The 18,771-nt window shown below is 36.3% G+C and overlaps 2 protein-coding genes across 2 annotated transcripts; both read left to right on the plus strand.

The window, feature by feature from the left end:
* The first annotated feature begins 12,201 nt into the window (after positions 1-12,201).
* Positions 12,202-13,723, plus strand: LOC148787124 (zinc finger BED domain-containing protein RICESLEEPER 2-like). Its single transcript, XM_088883239.1, has 2 exons — positions 12,202-13,438; positions 13,692-13,723. Exons 1-2 carry the CDS (start codon positions 12,202-12,204, stop codon positions 13,721-13,723), a joined length of 1,269 nt encoding a protein of 422 aa, XP_088739365.1.
* A 1,301-nt stretch (positions 13,724-15,024) lies between these two features.
* On the plus strand, positions 15,025-17,269 carry LOC105167751 (Pentatricopeptide repeat (PPR) superfamily protein). The gene has a single exon (XM_011087570.3). The coding sequence runs from the start codon at positions 15,043-15,045 to the stop codon at positions 16,882-16,884; it is 1,842 nt and encodes a 613-aa protein (XP_011085872.1). The 5' UTR covers positions 15,025-15,042; the 3' UTR covers positions 16,885-17,269.
* The last annotated feature ends 1,502 nt before the right edge of the window (positions 17,270-18,771 follow it).

An 18,771-nucleotide genomic window follows, 5' to 3' on the forward strand; every position in this document is an offset into this window, starting at 1 on the left:
AATTCAGCCTTTCCCCAACACCCTCACACACAAAACCCAGCCCTTGATCGTCCCCCACAGGAGCACTATTATCTAAATTATCTTCAAAATTAACCCCATCTAGCAAGTACCTAATTTTTTCCTCATGTTCATTAGAAAGAGCGTTACCATCTTTATCTAGTGTCTGAATGGGCTCACAATCACTTTATTCTACATATATTTCTATAGGCAAGCCTATCCCTCTATATTGATTCTCCAAATCACATATGCAAATATCAGGGCATTCATTGTTAATACGTCTTAGACCAAGTTCTAATGGTAAGTCTGGAACTTTATAGTAAAAGGTCATTGTGCCTTTCTTCCCACCACATTTGTCATGCATAACTCCTAATTCATATATTCCTGGAAAATCAATATCTATCCCTTCAAAGACCTTTTTTATACCCCCTACATATTTAGATTTGTTACCATCCACAAATCTACCACCATACCAGAAGTGAATATCATGCAAGTCATTACTCTACACATGAAGGAAAAAAAACAAATACAACTTTTTAAAAGGAGGAAATTCTCAAACAAGGAGCACATTATAAAAGTAGATACACACATTTATTACAGGGAGTTTTGTGAACATTTATATCATCACTAGGGGGGTCAATTAATAACTCTCAATTTTCAAATAGGTCCACATTTCTTAAATATAACAGAATATAATAATACAATATAATAATTCTCAAATAGGGACCACATACTATCATAAAAAGTCTAAACAGAATTCTTAAATTTTACAAGCTATCACAAAAGGTATAAATAATAATATGCAAGTCACTACCAGAAGTGAATACCAGATAAATTTCAAATAGGGACCACATATACATAATAATTTACATAAAACAAACATACCGTCATTGTCTTGCACAATTCACCAAGTCCTAATCATTCCTTTTTCTTTTGTCTTTATATAAAATCTACAATAAAATAACATAACTAAGAATCAGTTCTTTAATCGAAATTTCTAAAAAAAATAAAAGTACATTAAAGTAATCTGAAAAACTGAACTCATATATGGTTGAGCCTTTTTTATTTCTCTCCACCAGAAACCACAAAAGAAAATATCCTATATAGCGAAAAACCCTAAATCAGTTCTTGTAGCCAGAATTTATTTTTAAAAATCATAAAAAGTACCTTAAAGTAGTAGATCCGGAAACTAATCTCATGTATTGTTGAAATCTCGTTTATTTCTCTTCAGCTGAAACCCAAAAAAGAACACCTACGTAGTACAAGTCATACTTTTATGTTTAGAAATTTACTAAAAAACTATAAAAACCCTAAATCATAAGAAAAATTCTAAATCATAACATAACTATAAAAATCAGAACTATAAAACCCTAATGCAACATAAACACCACAAAAAATAAAAAAAAAATAGTGAAAAGTAGAGAACCCACCTTCGTTAACCTCTTTTTGTTGATTATACAGATGTTTCTTTGCAATTTAACTGTCAAATTTAGAGATTTTTTGCAAAGAAATCGAAAGAATGAAAGGATTAGGGTTTTCTCTCAATTAGTAGACAAAGTGGGGATTTCTGGTCTAAACTGGTTAAGAACCCGTTAATATATATATGAAGGGATATTTTAGTCTCTACCCCTGTAAAATTAGACTGTCATTGACCAAAGGGCAGTGTGATTTTTTATTTTATAACAAAGGGGGTGAAATTGGTTTTCTTTCTCATCGGGTTTTTTTTTATCTTTTGGCATAACACAGGGGGCCAAAATGAATTTACCCCTAAATTTAAGTAATTGTTTATAAGACCTCAATATCATAAAAAAAATAAAACTAGCACATTCGGGCCTGTTGTGGGCTTGGCCCGGGGCTGAGTTTAAAAATGGAACCAATTGGGGCCCACTTAGAGACCCAGGACCGTCCCAAGACCGACCATGACAGTTGCGGATCGATCCTGGGCTGGATTTTTTCGAACTGGTCCGTGCCAATCCTGGACTGGCTTCACCCATTATGCACCTTGAGTTAGAGACAAGAGCATAGAGGAGACTATAGAGAGAGATGGAGAAATTTAAAAAGGAAGATGAGTGCAAGATGGCATTATCTATTCTGGGCAGTTTTGTTATTTAATCAAATATTTTTCTTCTTTTTGTTGGAAAAGCACTAGGGTACTTAAGTGTTTTTACACTTTTTTTATTGGGTTGATAATGTTTTTGAAACCTTAACTGAGGTAATTATAATTTTTGATAAAATAATGTTATATTTATAATTATTCACAAAGGGCTCATATAATATACTCTAAAATTTATCTGGACTATAATATTTTTCTTAAGTAGATAAAAATAGGGAAAAATTGACTAGCACATCAACTCTCCTTGATGATGAGGAGTGATTTTAACTTATTTTACCTTTCAATTGAATTGTAATGATGACCTCACGTTGTTATCAGTAGTTACAATTTAAATTAAAATATTTGGATTAACTATATCTACATCCATTCTAAAAATACAAAATTATACATCTTTCCAAAAATATTTAGAATTCCTCTTTCAAAAAATTCTCTAGTTACACCTAACCCCCTTCCATTAGGATTTGGACAAAAAATACTGAAGTCAATAAATAAAATTACATAAATTTTTAATTCTACCTCTTATTTACATTTGCATGTATATTTTTGAACTTATAAAGGGATAAATGTACTACTATTAGGCTGTGTTTATTCTTCTGTATAAAGCTGAAATTTTTGGATTTTCCTGGTTAGTGAGTCGTTTACATTATTTATGGTTGGCCTAATGCTCATGTCCTAGGCCCTCTACTGTTCCGCACTATTGGCCTGATTTGAAACTCGGAGGGGCTTGCAGGATTTATATTAGGGTTCTGTCCTGAAAGAGTCAAACAATTCGAAATAATTGGCTCAATCCTTATTTGTTGGCTGCATTTATTAATTAACCCCCATTTGATGAATATTACATCCATTTTCTAGTCTTCCATTAAATGCACTGACACATTTGTCCCCAATCTTCATCTTTGTATTGCTTCCCCCACCTACCTCTTCTTCGACCATAACTCTTTGCTTTGAATAAAGGTAAGCCATGCTCAACTTGTTGGGATTTTGAAGAAAAATTTGATTCTACTCATATTTACCCTGCTAAAGTTTATAAAAGACTCCATTTGAGTTAAAGATTCCTATTTTTTTTTTTATTTCCTCACTTTTTTGTTAAAGTATGGGAGAAGCTCTGCTGGAGGATTCTTGGTTGCTTTTTGGAGTTCAGAGCTCAAAATATGTACTATTAGAGCTTCCTCTTGAAACATTTGCATAAATCTTTACCGCTTTTTATAAATAATTTCGTTGCATATTTTCATTTTTTATCATCCGATGTATTTTGAAAAAAACTTGAAGCCTATGTAACTTATGATTTGCTTATTTTCTTCACCCATTAATGCACCATCTGCACTAATTCATGGATTTGAGCAACACTAATTTGGTCCTGTACTCGGTGGCCCCACACGTCCTTAAAGCTTCATTTTCTCTTGCAAATGTCGTCTTTAATATATTTTCTCAAAAAATTTTATTTAGTAATATCGGTATATTTAAGCAAATTAGTACCATTAATCCTTTCTTTTATGGTGGACGATGTCACAATCATACGATACTCTATTGGTAATTTTTTCGCCGGATCCTTTTTTAATGGGTGCTATGTTCTTTGTTGAACTCCCTTATGGCAGCACTGTTTACAGAATTTTAGCTCTCCCCCACCCCTCCCCAAAAATTCGATGTGTTTAATTGTTTACATGATGATATTTTTTATGCTCCCATGAACTTCAGAATACGCTTGTGACTAAATATAATGTATGGTTTGATCTTATCCTTTCCAAATTAAGAAATTTAAAGTAGTTGAAATGTGTATCTCGTAATTAGGATGACGCCCAGTCACAGAGTATTGGCTTTGATCGTAGTTCAACAGATTGTGGTTGGGATTTTGGTGGCACTAACGATTTTTATTCATGTTATTTAATACATTAAAGCCCGTAGATGTTCTGAAGTTGGGTTCCGACATCGCCGCTATAACCTCAATGATAGGTTACTTGATCAAGTTAGAAACTTGTAGAGGTTAGTGTCTTTTAGCGATGAGACTTGTCTAAGAAACCACCGCATGGATCGAAATGCGTTTGGCCATTTGTCTTATATACTGGAACAATTGGCTAGTGTTAAGCCCACTAAGAATTCTGTTGCTTGAGCAAGTCGCTATGTTCCTTAGTGTAATTTCACATCACAAAAGAAATTGCATTGTTAAGCATGATTTCATACAGTTTGGCCGTACCATAAGCAAGCATTTCTATGCCATTTGTAAAATGCATACAATACTCCTCACTAAGCCAACTCATATTACCAATGACTGTCCAGACCCTCGTTTATGACTCCCGTTACTAAATGGAAGAACTTTTTATACCGGCGGAGTATTCACGGGAGATACTGTAGAACATGTGTGAGCTTCTTCTAATGGAAAAATAAAATTCAATGAGGATTTGATTCATCCGACACGTACGCTACATGGGCATTCCGCGTTTCTATGTTCTATAAACTTGTGTGTAACTATTGAGGGTGAAGATATTCGACATAATGTAAATATTCCACCCCAACATTTTCTTTAAGTTCAAAATGATCGATATGTAGAATCAGAACAAGTGATTGCTGAGATTCGCGCAGGAACATCCACTTTGAATTTTAAAGAAATGGATCAAAAATATATTTATTCCGACCCAGACGAAGAAATGCACTGGAGCACCGGTGTATCATGCACCCGAATTTATATACAGGAATATTCATCTATTACAAAAAACAAGTCATTTATGGATATTATTAGGGGGGCCATCCAGATCCAGTCTAGTCTCACTTTCACTCCACAAGGATCAAGATCAAATGAGTGCCCAGTCATGTTCTGTCAAGAGAAGATCCACTTTTAATCTCTCAGGAACGAATGATCAGTTGAGGCAAAAAGATTTTACCCACGTGAAGTGGTTCAAGGTATCGCAACAATCTCCGCTTACATATGAATACTATAGGATCTAAGCGTTTGCTCATGGCATATTTTCCAAAAGCTCAGCTTTTAATCAATTTTTTTGCTGCAGGGTTGTTTAGGTGTTTTGGATGGTACCTTCATTGACGTCAGAGTTTTGAAAAATGAAAAGGGACATCATCGCACATGTAAAGGTAAAGTTGCAGTTAATGTCCTAGGTGTTGCTAATATGTAATTCATCTACATCCTAAGCGGTTAGGAGGGCAGTGCAGCTGACAGTCGAGTTCTTTGGGATGCAATTCACAGACCTAATGGGCTACGTGTTCTGATTAGTACATTAAATCAGTTAATATCCTTATTGAAAATTCTATTTTGAAAGACTCTGTTTTATATCATTTACCGTGTTGATGTCCCTTATACAATGAATGGACCGATAAGTGTCATAGTTCTGATTATTAGTTCACATCTTTCAATCAAATAACGTGCAGACCACTATTATCTATGCGATAATAGATATGCCAATGCTGAGGGTTTTTTTTAAACTTCGTATAGAGGGGTTCAGTATAACCTACGAGAATGGGATCGTGGAGCAGACGGCCCTAGAACAAAGAGGAGCTCTTTAACTTGAATCACTCATTTGCTCGCAACATCATACAAAGGACGTTCTTTTTGCTAAAACTCCGTTAGGGCCAATCATTTTACTCTGTAAATGTTCAAAATAAGATTATCATTGCATGTTGCCTTTTGCATAACTTTATATACAATGAGATGCCGGAAGATCCTTTGGAACTTGAGATAACTGATGCCCGTGAAGCTGGGGGTGAAATGAATGTGGACTATGTTTCAAATTTAGAAAGCAATCATATTTTGTCGGCCTTATTAAGTTTCTATAGTTTCTTAAAGTTTTGAAGTCAGAAAGTTACTTCATGGGCAACTTTATTCTTTCATGTAAACAATTCTTTTTATTTGGAGGGATATTACCTTACTATAAACTGGGAATAAGTCCTGCATGTAACAGATTATATTAAGAATAATAATCAGACATTGGTTAGTTAAATATATTTGTTTTCTTCGCTGAGAAGTCAAGCAAGAATTGGAAATAGAAACCAAGTTAACTAAATATAGTCCCATGCAGCGTAGTTAGATTTGAAGACCTAAGATAGTGCTCAACAAAGTAATGCGAAAAACTAAACACAATAGGTTTAACACAAATATTCTTGGACCATCATCACAAATATGTTCAAACCAATAGGTTTTTTCCAACCATCACTACAGTAGACATGCATCATGGGAATGTATCATCCACGACGTCGCAGTAATAAGTCTATCCATTAGCATGCAACATTTCAGCCTATTTTGCAAACCATATCTTACCAAAAGTGGACAAAGTATAACACACGAACGTAACAACCGGCCATGTAAATACTATCACACCATATGTTCGTTATGGCCGTGCAAAAAGTTAGGAAGATTACTTACATATAATAAAGCGATATATTACAGATCAAAATAGAGATCCCATGAATCATTACTAATTCGGGAGTTTAGGAGCAATAGAGGGCACTCCCGGCAAGGCAAGTACTGAGTTTGGGTCACTATCGGAGGCATAATACTCCTCAATCACCTTCCAAAAGTCTCTAGAGGAGTTAGAGCTATCTGATAGTATGTTGAAGACTGTAGGTGGTATGACAATGGAATCATTAGCGTTAACTAGTATGGGATCAACCTCAAGTACGAAGCCTTCTTGAAGGACACCTTGGTCAGCGACAACATGCGCAGGGTTTAGGCCCTGCACCATCACAACTTGCTTATTCGGAACTGATTCACCAAAGCGTACACAGAGGTCTTCGAACATATCCTCATAAGCATTTATGTAGCACTTTGCAAGTTTTTTCTCCTACATGAGTATTAGGTCGTACCTTAGTTAGATTTGGATGTTGCAACAATGGAGAACACAAGTTAAAACGAGCCACTTACCTGGCATATTTCTTCCCAAACATTGTCCACGGCCGTGACAAACTTCAAATTACGATTCCAAATGATGCAGGACAGTGGATTAGCCAGTTGAAGATCTTGTACCTCTCCTACAGCTTCTTCATTCTAGTATATGCCCAATCGGCAGTAACATTGGATTGCTGATACCTACTTCAACAGGCCCATTAAACTTCTCTGAAAAATTGAATAATTGGCGGTTGCTTGGGATGAATTTGTATTAAGGAAGTTGGTGAGGATGGACAGAGTTTGCTTAGTAAATGTCCTTGGAATCTCACCCGTGGTTTGAGGAAATAGGAAGGTGGTATATTTTTAGGATATGCTACCATGAAAAGGCAGAATGTAGCCTTATAGAAAGGATAATTAGATCAATAGCATTTAAGACATTGTTTTTGTACATGAGGGTTTAACCTACTGTGATGGGGACAGATGGACAAAAATTGCATTATCTCATTTGTCAAACTTGTATTAGACACAGGGGTTCATCGAGGCGGTGGATATGAAGGTTGTAAAACACCCCCCATCTTCTGCAAGTGTGTCTCATAACCCTCAGACTAGTCAATGAATCTACATAATTGATGCAGATAGCACCATTGTGTATTGTTTGGATTTCAACATGTGTTGAGTTTTGTACATATCTCTACGTCTGACATAATTTCAAATGAATGCCATATTCATGAGCAAAAACTTACCTCTCGTCATAATTCACTAATTGTAATTGCATATACTATCTAAGAGGGCAAACTAATTATCAATTTGGAATAAGAGGGGTGAATCGGAACCAATATCAGATATAGGGTAACAACTATTAACCTGTTTGCATAATTAAATTCCCCGGTAGGGAATCAAACTCAGGTTGTACCAGCTTTGTATGGGAATGGCCAATTTGTATTAAAAACATCTTAGGTTGTGTAAAATAACTTGGAGTTTGTGTAGCATCAAAGCAATAGGAATCATTATGTATCTGCAACAATTTGTACTACATATGAACAAAGTTAATATACTTGTGCCCTAGACAAATACATTAGTTTCCTCAATTCGAACCACACACCATAGTATGCTCTATGCCAAAATTGAACAGTGTAAAATAGTTGTGCGTTAACTAGTACACATTCACATTTGAGATGCATTCTGGCTTAGAAGAAGTATAATTTTACATACATTATTTGAGGAACACCCAAACAAGTACACATAACACACGCAACCTATCGAAGTTAAGATGTTCTTGAACAAAAGCTTTGAAATGTAGTCAAATACCACTTCAATTGGCTTATGGTCCTAATATGATTTGATTAGCTGTTACAAAATTGGACCAGTAAGCTATTCAAAGACTTAGGACTATAACGTCGCATAATCAAAAAGTACAATGCATTATAATAACATAATAATGAAATGACTATTGATTACAGTAGTAGTTTATTATTAAGAATAAGGAGGTCGCCTAGCATAACATGCAAAACATCAGTAAAGACAACACACCTGTGACGATGCTTGGATTGTAGGTCTACACGTTCCTTAGCTCACTTTATAACAGACTCATACTAGTGCAGTCGAGTCAGCAATTTAAGAATCACCTCTTTACAGCGACGATACATGAGAGGATCCACCCATTGGAATATCCCACAATATTTACCCTATCGTTAATATAAAGTTGTAGTGTGAGCGAATACTGCATGCAATTTTTATGTAAGTTTAGTACAGGAAGACTAATTATTTAATAGCAATATCAATGGGCATATTAGTGGAATATGCCCACATCAATAGAAGTAATCCACCTCAATACTAGGGCATCCGCAGAAACGCCTCTCGGTGTTCGTACTCGTCCATGATGTACAAACAAGAACCTCCCATCCGCACGTGCATATACGAAAAATGTCTGAGTTCGAAGATGAAGCTGTCTGCCTATAATTCGACCGAGCACTCCAATGGTTGTGAGTAGCAGTACTAATGCTAAGGTCACCGTTATCCATTGAACTATTATTTCTATTTCAATAGGGGGGGGGGGGAGAAGTTTAGGCGTCAAATTATATGGTGTGCAACATTTGAAATGTAGTAACACTAAGAATTAACATAAAGGTTAGTTGTGCAAAAAATAGTCTGACAGTAGCTTTATGGAGCTTTATGTTGAAGTATTTTGCACAAACATTCAAATACGACTAGATGAAGTGGTGCAGAGTCTTGCAGAATGGGCATACACTGTTTAAGCATTTGTATTTATCATCGTAAGTTATATTTAAGCAAGTAGTTGTGTTAGACAACAGACAACAAAACAGGAAGAACTTAGGATTAGGATGTCAAAGACATGTAGGCCTGACATGTATACAACAGGGACGTCTAACTATTGCTCCCGGTGAATTAGGGGGGATATGCCCCATTCATTTTAAACAGTGATATGTGTTCTACAAGAAAAATTACAGTTTTGATATAGCAGAATACAATTTTCAATCCAATGTTAATGACACAAACCAAAACTGAGTAAAGGGGTAAGCGTGGACCTTGCTGATTTCAAATATTTTCCGCAAATTAGGTATATTGGCTGAAGATATTACAGAAAAAATTTAGTCGAAAAATAACCGGTGAAAATGCAGAAAGGATGGTGTAGATGAAGATGGATCTTAATCTTTTAAGAATAATGAAACTAGAAAAATCAACATAATGGGTGTTAATGTCTTTTTTCAAAACGAGCAACTTATCTACGCTAAAGTGAGGAATATTCAAGTAGTGAGAATCTTTACTTAAGAGGGAGACTCTGTGCTTGGAACTAGGGGTGGGCGAACGGGTCGGGTTTTTCGGGTCCCGACCCGACCCGATCGGGTAAAGACCAATCGGACCGGGTATTTTGGATTTTTTTTACGGTTTCGGGTTACCTGAACCCGACTACTCCCAATCGGGTTCGGGTTCGGATTCGGATATTAAATCCCCACCCGAATAACCCGATCAGGTATCCGATTAAGAAAAGGGCAAATAAGGGTACAGGAGGGATGACGGGTATTTGGACTTTGGTATTCAACTTTCAAGCAAAAAAATCCTCTTCTAGCTGCTGCTGCTGCGCCATTGTTGCTGCTCTTGCTGCGCCGTTGTTGCCGCTCTTGCTACGCCGTTGTTGTTGTGCGGCTGTGCCATTGTTGCTGCTGTTGCTGCGCCGACCAGATGAACTCTCCTTCTTCGCTGCGGCCGCGCCACCCACCAGACGCCGACGACGTCTTTGTCTCCTTCTTCGCCAACAACAATCGTATTTTTGTCAATTTTTAGCATTTTTCTGGGTAATTATTCAACTATTGGAGTTGTTTTGTTGATGTAATCATGTAATAGTTATGTATTTTTGTTGAAATTAGATTTTTGGTTAGTTTTGATTTGTTTTACATTTTGATTTTGAAGATAAATTTGTATGCATACTTAGTGTTTGTTGAAATGTCACATTGACTGCTTATACAAGTGGGTAATTTCTTTTATCAGGGACCTCTTTTAGCTTTCTATTTTCTTTTAGTTTCTCTTTTCTTATTTGAAGTGGCTGCTTATTTGGGTGAATGTGGCATATTAGTTTTCAACTTGGAGATTAGTAACCAAAAGAGAGGACTGTGATGATCCAGACCTTTGTAAACATAAGAAGAATGATAGGTTTCATTTGTTGTGTGTTGCTAGTGCTGTCTTCTGGACACGGATAGCATATCATATCTTAAATTCATCATTTGATCCTTCACTTCTTTCTGTACTTTCCAGCATTTCCTTGAATGTTATCCTTTCAAGAGCAAAACGCTCCAAGACTAATACAACCCAATAAAATGTGATGATCAAGATAGTACTTAGTCCAATAAAATTGAGAATGCAAAAATCCTATTCTATAACCTAAAATGTATACGTCAATTGTTGTATGCCATGTAAAGTATAAGTTATTTAATCTCTGGAAACTCAAGAAAGCAATATGTGTACATTACTTATTGGAATTTGATACTATATAACTAAGACAATAAAGGGATCATTAATTGTGACTAAGACAATAAATTATGACAAGATCATTAATAGCATATTAACTAGTTATAAGAGAAGCAACTAGTTAACTTTTAGCATAATTTTAGCATATATCTCAAAAGTCAAAACTCTAATTTTACATGCAAATATTTCTATATTTGTTCATTGCAAGGTTATGAGAGAAGCAACTCTTAATATACTTTTTTTGTTCTTATACTTTGCAGATTGGAAACATTGGCTTCTCAATATATCTTTCATTAATATAGATGGAATTGGAAGTCAACCACTGTCTCAGTCGAACTCGTCTCCAAATGCCCAAACCATAAATATGGATGGATTGGAAAATCAGGCTAGTGGTGATCATCTTGAGAGTGTTGAGCATTATTTTCATGATAATACTGATAAGGAGTTGGAGGGAGAGGACGAGAAGGAAGATGTTTTAGGTGATTCTAAAAAAAGGAAAAAGAGAGTAGTGGCTTCTAGATCACCGTATTGGGATCATTTCATTAAATTTCATTGTGAAAAGGATAATGTCCAAAAGGCTAGGTGTAAATATTGCAGTAGAGAGATCAAAGCCGATCCAAAAGCACATGGAACTAGACCTTTGAAGAACCATTATGAATCTTGCAAGAAAAAACCCCAAGAAATCACCAGAAATCAAAATAGATTGTCTTTCCAACCAACTCGCGTTGGTGATAGAGATGCCCCTCTTGTTAATTGGAGATTTGATCAAGACAAAACTAGAGAAGCTTTGTGTCACATGCTGGTTGTGGATGAACTTCCATTTAAGTTAGTCGAACATCCTGGATTTAGGCATTTTTTGACTGTTGCATGCCCGATGTTTGTCATTCCATCAAGAAGAACAATAACAAAAGATATTTTCAATATATATGTGAGTGAAAGAGCAAGATTGAAGTCGTTTATTAAAGATCATGCTCAACGGGTTTGCATCACTACAGACACTTGGACATCTATTCAAAAAGTCAATTATATGTGTCTGACTGCTCACTTTATTGATGATGATTGGAACTTGCACAAAAGAATTTTGAACTTTTGTCCAATTATCGGGCATAAAAGTGAAGAAATAGGTAAAGGTGTTGAAAAATGCTTGCTTGATTGGGGTATTGACAGGGTTTTCTCTATTACTGTTGATAATGCGTCTTCCAATGATGGGGCTATCATTTACTTGAGAAAGAAGTTTGAAAATTGGGGGCAAAACATCTTAGGTGGTAGATATGTGCACATGAGGTGTATGGCACATATAGTTAATCTTGTTGTGCAGGATGGTTTAAGGGGTGAGCATGAAACTATCTCCCATATTAGAGGGGCCATCAGGTATATTAGGAATTCTCCAGCTAGGTACAAGAAATTTCAAGAGTGTATTGAATTTGAAAAATTAGAAACAAAAAAATTGTTATCTCTTGATGTACCTACTAGATGGAACTCCACCTACTTGATGTTGGAGACGGCTATAAGCCTTAAGATCGCATTTGATGCTTATGAAGATGTGGATCTCGCCTATAAGACTGATCTTTCAAGACAACCGTTTGATGGGATACCGACTGATTATCATTGGGAGAGAGCAAAGGTATTGGTGAAATTTTTAAGGCATTTTTACAGTCTCACTTTGCGCATTTCTGGTGCCTTGTATGTCACATCTAATCTTGTATTTCGTGAAATATGTGAAGTTGACTTGCTTCTCAGACAATGGTTAAGTAATAATGATATTAAATTAAATGAGATGGCAAGAAAGATGAAGGAAAAGCATGACAAATATTGGGAATCAATTGAAAAGATGAATATGATTTTATATTATGCCGTGATCCTTGATCCCCGTCATAAGTTGGAGTTCATTGAATTTAGCTTTGATAAATTATATGGTGGTACCGAAAAAAGCAATGTGATGAAAGAACAAGTGAGAGATGGACTTCATGAGCTCTTTAATGATTATAAGTTAAGATACGGTCATACTCTTCAAGGAACGCCAGGAAGCCCGGGATCATCATTTAGTCGTGTTTCTTCATCATCTTCCTCTTCAATAGGAACATCTATGCAATATACTGATTATGAGGCAACTCGTACATTCACCATAGAACAAGAGTTCAGTATGTACAAATCAGGTGGAAAAAGGGATCGCATGAAATCAGAATTAGAGAAATATCTTGATGAGGATGTTGAAATGCATAGAGACAAATTTGACATACTCAATTGGTGGAGAGTAAACACCCAAAGGTTTCCAATTCTTTCGAAAATGGCTCGGGATGTATTGGCAGTTCCAGTCTCAACTGTTGCCTCAGAATCTGCATTTATTACCGGTGGTCGTGTTCTTGACACTTTTAGGAGCTCTTTGTCTCCTAAAATAGTGCAAGCACTTATTTGTACTCAAGATTGGATACGAAAAGACTTCAAACCAATTAGCATTGAGGAGGATTTGAGGGAACTTGAAGTAGTTGAGAAATGTACTATTTATTTTTTTCCTTGTATTTTGATTATTGTTCAATTCTATGTGTTCTACTTATATATTTTACTTGTCTGACTATCTTCTATTTTATTGTAGAGTTGACTAAGTTGGGGGTTGATTCAACAATTATTGACATTTAATGGTGCTAACTGCTACTTGTAAATTTTTGACAATGTAATAGAATGGTAGAACCTCATTGTGTAATATTACATTTTTAATTTGTTTGACTTTCTCTAATAGGTCTTCCACTTTGTATGTTTAATGCTTGACAGGTCGAGGACTCGAGGATGAATATGTGATATGAGCTGATTGCTTTTTCAGTCTGTAGGCATTAAGATTTAGGAGGCTTAGCTTTATTGTTGTTACTGAAATGATTTTCAAAAATACCTGATAATTTATGAATGTGAATGAACTCTTTTTTTTGGGTATTTATGTAAAGCTTTAAGTATTTATGTCCATAAATTACATTTTAGACTTACATTGATTTACTTTAGTGAATGAAGTTTTTTTTGAAAATTTTACTTTTTGAAGCTGTCAAAACCCGAACCCGACTGTCGGGTACCCGAACCCGACGGGTACCCGATTAGTCGGGTTCGGGTTCGGGTTCATTTTTTCCCAACCCGACATGTCGGGTACCCGACCCGAATTACCCGAACCCGAAAACCCGACCCGACGCCCACCCCTACTTGGAACTATCGTGCCTCCGGCAAAAGACGATGTAACCTATCCAGTTACACTTCTATAAAGCATCTGAAGATCCAACCTAAAATGCATTGCGGAAGGAAGGTTTGGAAGGGAGGTAAGAATTGCTTACTAGAGGAGAAGGTGGGGGAAGGGGGAAAAGTCAAATCTTCTAATCAGACGAGGGCTTGACGTTTCGTCCTTTATGAGGGACATTTAGGTAAAATGACTTAGGTATCATTCATCGTGTACAGAGTTGTAAACAGATATATTGTTTATTAGGTAGATTATCATCTCAATAAGTAAACCATTTACTAGTATTCTTGTCTCGATTAATGCGGACAGTGATCTAGATCAATCCTATATGCCTCCTAATAAACACGCCCTATATATGTAGAATGGATTAACATCATTAAGTTTTTTTTTTCTTAATAAGTATAAAATTATTATATAGAAATGTTAAATGAGGGTAAAATAAAAAGTTTATATAATGTATTAACAATGTCAGCATTTTCTATCTAAATTCTAATAAAAGGAAATTAGTTGTAAATGGTGAATTTTCAGTAGGAATGTAAGTGTAATTTTTAAATTTTTTTCATAAAAAAATATAATTTTGCATTTTTAAATGGGATGTAAGCGCAAACAACCCTAAATTTTTTACAGTACAACGCTGTTCGAACCCCAAATTCAAAATTTTATTGTCTTAGAAGTTCGAGGTTTTCAGTTAGGATTCAATTATTCTTAAAATTAATGCATTTCTGGCTTTAATTATTCTAATTTAGTTACAGTAATCAGCCCAGGTACTTAAATTAAAATAAAATATTGATAGATTACCAGATTATTGGGCCTGATTACAGTAGCCCATCGAAAACACAATGCCAGCCCAAAAAGATGAGTGTTAGGACTCTTAAATCTGGCTAATCAAGAAGCCCAGATTCTCAAATGGCCGCAAAGAATATTTCAAGAACATCACTCCGCCGTCGCCTTCCTCCTCCGTTCAACAGCCACTACTCCACCGCCACCTCCGCCGCCGAAGCCACGAAGACGGCGGTGTGGTACACTCCGCCGGCGCCTCGCTTCAATCCAATACTCCAAGATCAAGACACTATTCTCACAGCTCTTTCTCAAGCCATCCAAAATTCTCCATCAAAATCTCTGCAAGTCTCCCTCAAAAGTCTGCTTCCTTCTCTAAAGCCACAGCATGTTATAAACCTCATCAGCCTGAACCCCTACTCTCTATCAGCATCCTCTCTGTTTTCTTTCTTCACATGGCTTTCTTCTCCCGGCAACTCGACTTTCCGCCATACCCTCCATTCTTATTGCACTATGATCCACTTTCTTTGCACCCACCAAATGTTCTTGGAAGCCAAAAGTTTACTCGAAGTTGTAGTTTCGAGGAAAGGGAAAGATTCGGCGTCTGATGTTTTTGCCGTAATTCTTGAGACCAAAGGTACCCAAAAATCTGATATTTATGTTTTCTCTGGGCTGATGACTGCTTACTTGGATTCAGGGTTTGTCCTTGATGCTATTCAATGCTTTAGGTTGGCTAAAAAGCAGAAATTTCGGGTTCCCTTTGATACTTGTAGGAAGGTGCTCGAACATTTGATGAAGTTGAGGTCTTTCAAGTTGGTTTGGGGATTCTATAAGGAGATTTTGGAATGTGGGTATCCTGCAAGTTTGTATTTTTTCAACATTTTGATGCACAGGTTTTGCAAAGGAGAAGAAATGAGGCTAGCCAGGTCGGTTTTTGATGGGATTAGAAGATGGGGTTTGAGGCCTAGTGATGTCAGTTTCAATACATTGATTAATGGTTATGTCAGGCTGGGTGATTTGGATGAAGGATTCAGGCTGAAGAATGCTATGCAAGCAAGTGGAATTCAGCCTGATGTTTACACGTATAGTGTTCTAATCAATGGGATGTGTAGGGAGAGAAGAATGGATGATGCAGATGAATTGTTGAATGAGATGCTTGACAATGGGTTGGTTCCGAATTATGTTACTTACACTACGTTGATTGATGGGCACTGCAAGAATGGGAGGGTTGATCTGGCTATGGAACTTTACCAACAAATGTTGAACCAAGGGTTAGTGCCTGATCTCATCACGTACAATACGCTTATTAATGGGCTTTGCAAGAAGGGAGATTTGAAGGAAGCACGATATCGTGTTGATGAGATGAGTGCAAAGGGATTGAAGCCTGACAAAATCACATATACTACCCTTATTGATGGCAGTTGTAAGGAGGGAGATTTGGAGAATGCATTTAAGCTTAAGGAAAGCATGATTAAGGATAATATTGCGCTTGATGACGTGGCTTACACGGCCCTTATTTCTGGTTTGTGTCAGGAAGGGCGAGGAGTTGATGCAGAGAGAATGTTGAGGGAAATGTTGAGTGTGGGTCTGAAGCCTGATGATGGAACGTATACAATGATCATAAATGACTTCTGTAAGAAAGGAGATCTTAAGACGGCTTCCAAGTTGCTGAGAGAGATGCAAAGAGATGGACATGTACCATCTGTTGTCACATACAATGTGCTTATGAATGGCTATTGCAAGCAAGGGCAGATGAAAAATGCAAATATGCTCCTAAATGCCATGCTAAATATAGGGGTTGTTCCTGATGATGTCACGTATAACATCCTATTGGAATGGTACTGTAAAAATGGAAACCATGAAGATGTTTCTAACCTGCGTAGTGCAAAAGGGCTTATTCTTGACTATGCTTCATACACGTTGTTTGTCGGCAGCTTAAGGAAAGCCCCGAAATTCCATTCAAAAAGATAATGTAATCAGGAAAAAAACTGTATCGAAGCTTTTTCCTACTACTTGGATCCTCCCTAAAGAAAGCAGGTTCAATGCTAAAACTGGATTCACTGAAGTTATGCAACATTTGTTGCCTGATACGAGTAACATATTTGCTGCCGTCCAGGGAGTTTAGTGTACAGGAGGAATAAAAGGTCAATATTAGAGCAGCACTCATTATGTTAACTTCTGATATGCTTGAGAATGTAGAGCTATTTGGCAAATCATGCTTGTTAACATGCTATTGTTAGAACTTGCAACAGGATCATAGGTACTTTGGCACTCGAGATTTTGTGGTGCATTTTGTTGTATATACTGTGATTCTTGCCCCTTTTGCCCAGAACAATAGATGGTTGCTCCTTTCCAACTGAGGTTTCATGTCATCAACTTAGTTCGTGGATACGTGGATACATGCTGTGATGAAGTTTTATTCATCTCTGCCCTTTTAGGACCACGTGGGAATAGATCTCATGTATTTCTTTCTCTAGCAACAAACTAAATGAGATTTCTAGGCAGTTGAGCACAATATAGATTCATATCCACAGAAACTAGGCTGATCTTCTGCTTTTGTCGGTCGAGATTCCTTGTAGTTGTGAATGCAAGAAATGATAGAACCGGAACTGATCTGATTAAACACAGTGGTTTAGTTGCTGGTTGAGATCATCAGATGCTGATCCTTTCACGAGACAAAAGCCCAGTAACAGAAGAGTCAGTCTCGGTGCCCGTTCCTCATTCAGAGGAACGCTTCTCTTCCATCTTAAACTTTTGGCAGAACCATTAATTTGTTGCAAGTCCTAACTGCCTACCGAGTTTTCTGAATTGAGGCGTCTTTTTGTTGTTATACGTTGATGCAGATGTCATATCTTACACACTGGAAATTTATACAACTGCATGACAACTATTTGTTGCTTACAGAGGGAATATTACTTGTCGCATATTACTTTCTTGTGCAACGCAAGGACACTATATCCAGTTTACTTTCTAGAGTCGAGCTCTTGCTTTCCTAGTATTCTTGACTGACATTTATGTTTATTGAGTGTACAAAGTTGAGCATGCCTAATTTTGGTTACTCCTTACAACAGGGCAGTGGAAATTTCTTGGGTACGATGTTGCCCTATGTGTTGATTATGACTGCTGATCCATACACTACTTTTGTGTCCTAATCTCTGGTGATCCAGCAACCCTTTACATGTCCCGGAAATTGCAGTTACATGATGAGAATGTCTTCTTTGTCTCCATAAGCAAATGAAAAATCGAAAAGCAAATGTATGCAGTTTTCTTGACCGGTGCATGGTTGTAGAGTTTGACCTTCATCAGCTTAATTATTTAATTATTATTAAAAAAATAAATTATATAATATAATTTATTTGAAATATATAATAAAAATATGTCGAGTCATGGATCACATTCGCGACTCAACTTAAAATTTTTTTTTTTAAAAAAAAAATTCTTCATGTCGTGGATCAATTCCACTCAATTCCACGACTTCATGTGGTGGAATTGATCCAACCTTTTACTTTTTTTTTTTTTGTTTAATTGATTGTGTAGAAAATGTGCCGGGATTGTCAACAATAACTATATAGTTCATTGTATTTTATTTAAAATTGTATAAACAAAATATACACTATTACATTTGTATAGTTCATTATATTTTCAAAATTAATACAATTTTAGTATTATGATTTTTTAAATTTTATTATGTTGTTATAGATTAATTGAATATAATTAATTTATAAAAATACTTGATCCACGACACTACTATTCGTATCTCTACACGTCCTGGTCAAAATCAAACATCACGTATTCACAACGAGATAGATTGTCCGCAAACGCGTAAGAGGCAAAAAATCCAACAAATAGATTCTTCTA

Source organism: Sesamum indicum, linkage group LG8 (genome assembly GCF_026168435.1).
Source record: "Sesamum indicum cultivar Baizhima isolate 11 linkage group LG8, ASM2616843v1, whole genome shotgun sequence".
Classification (NCBI taxonomy): Eukaryota; Viridiplantae; Streptophyta; class Magnoliopsida; order Lamiales; family Pedaliaceae; genus Sesamum; species Sesamum indicum.

Coding starts and splice junctions, on each gene's coding strand:
- LOC105167751 (XM_011087570.3), top strand. CDS start 15,043: ATGGCCGCAAAGAATATTTCAAGAACATCACTCCGCCGTCGCCTTCCT.
- LOC148787124 (XM_088883239.1), top strand. CDS start 12,202: ATGAGGTGTATGGCACATATAGTTAATCTTGTTGTGCAGGATGGTTTA. Junction 13,439..13,691: donor TACTATTTATTTTTTTCCTT/GTATTTTGATTA, acceptor AATGCTTGACAG/GTCGAGGACTCGAGGATGAA.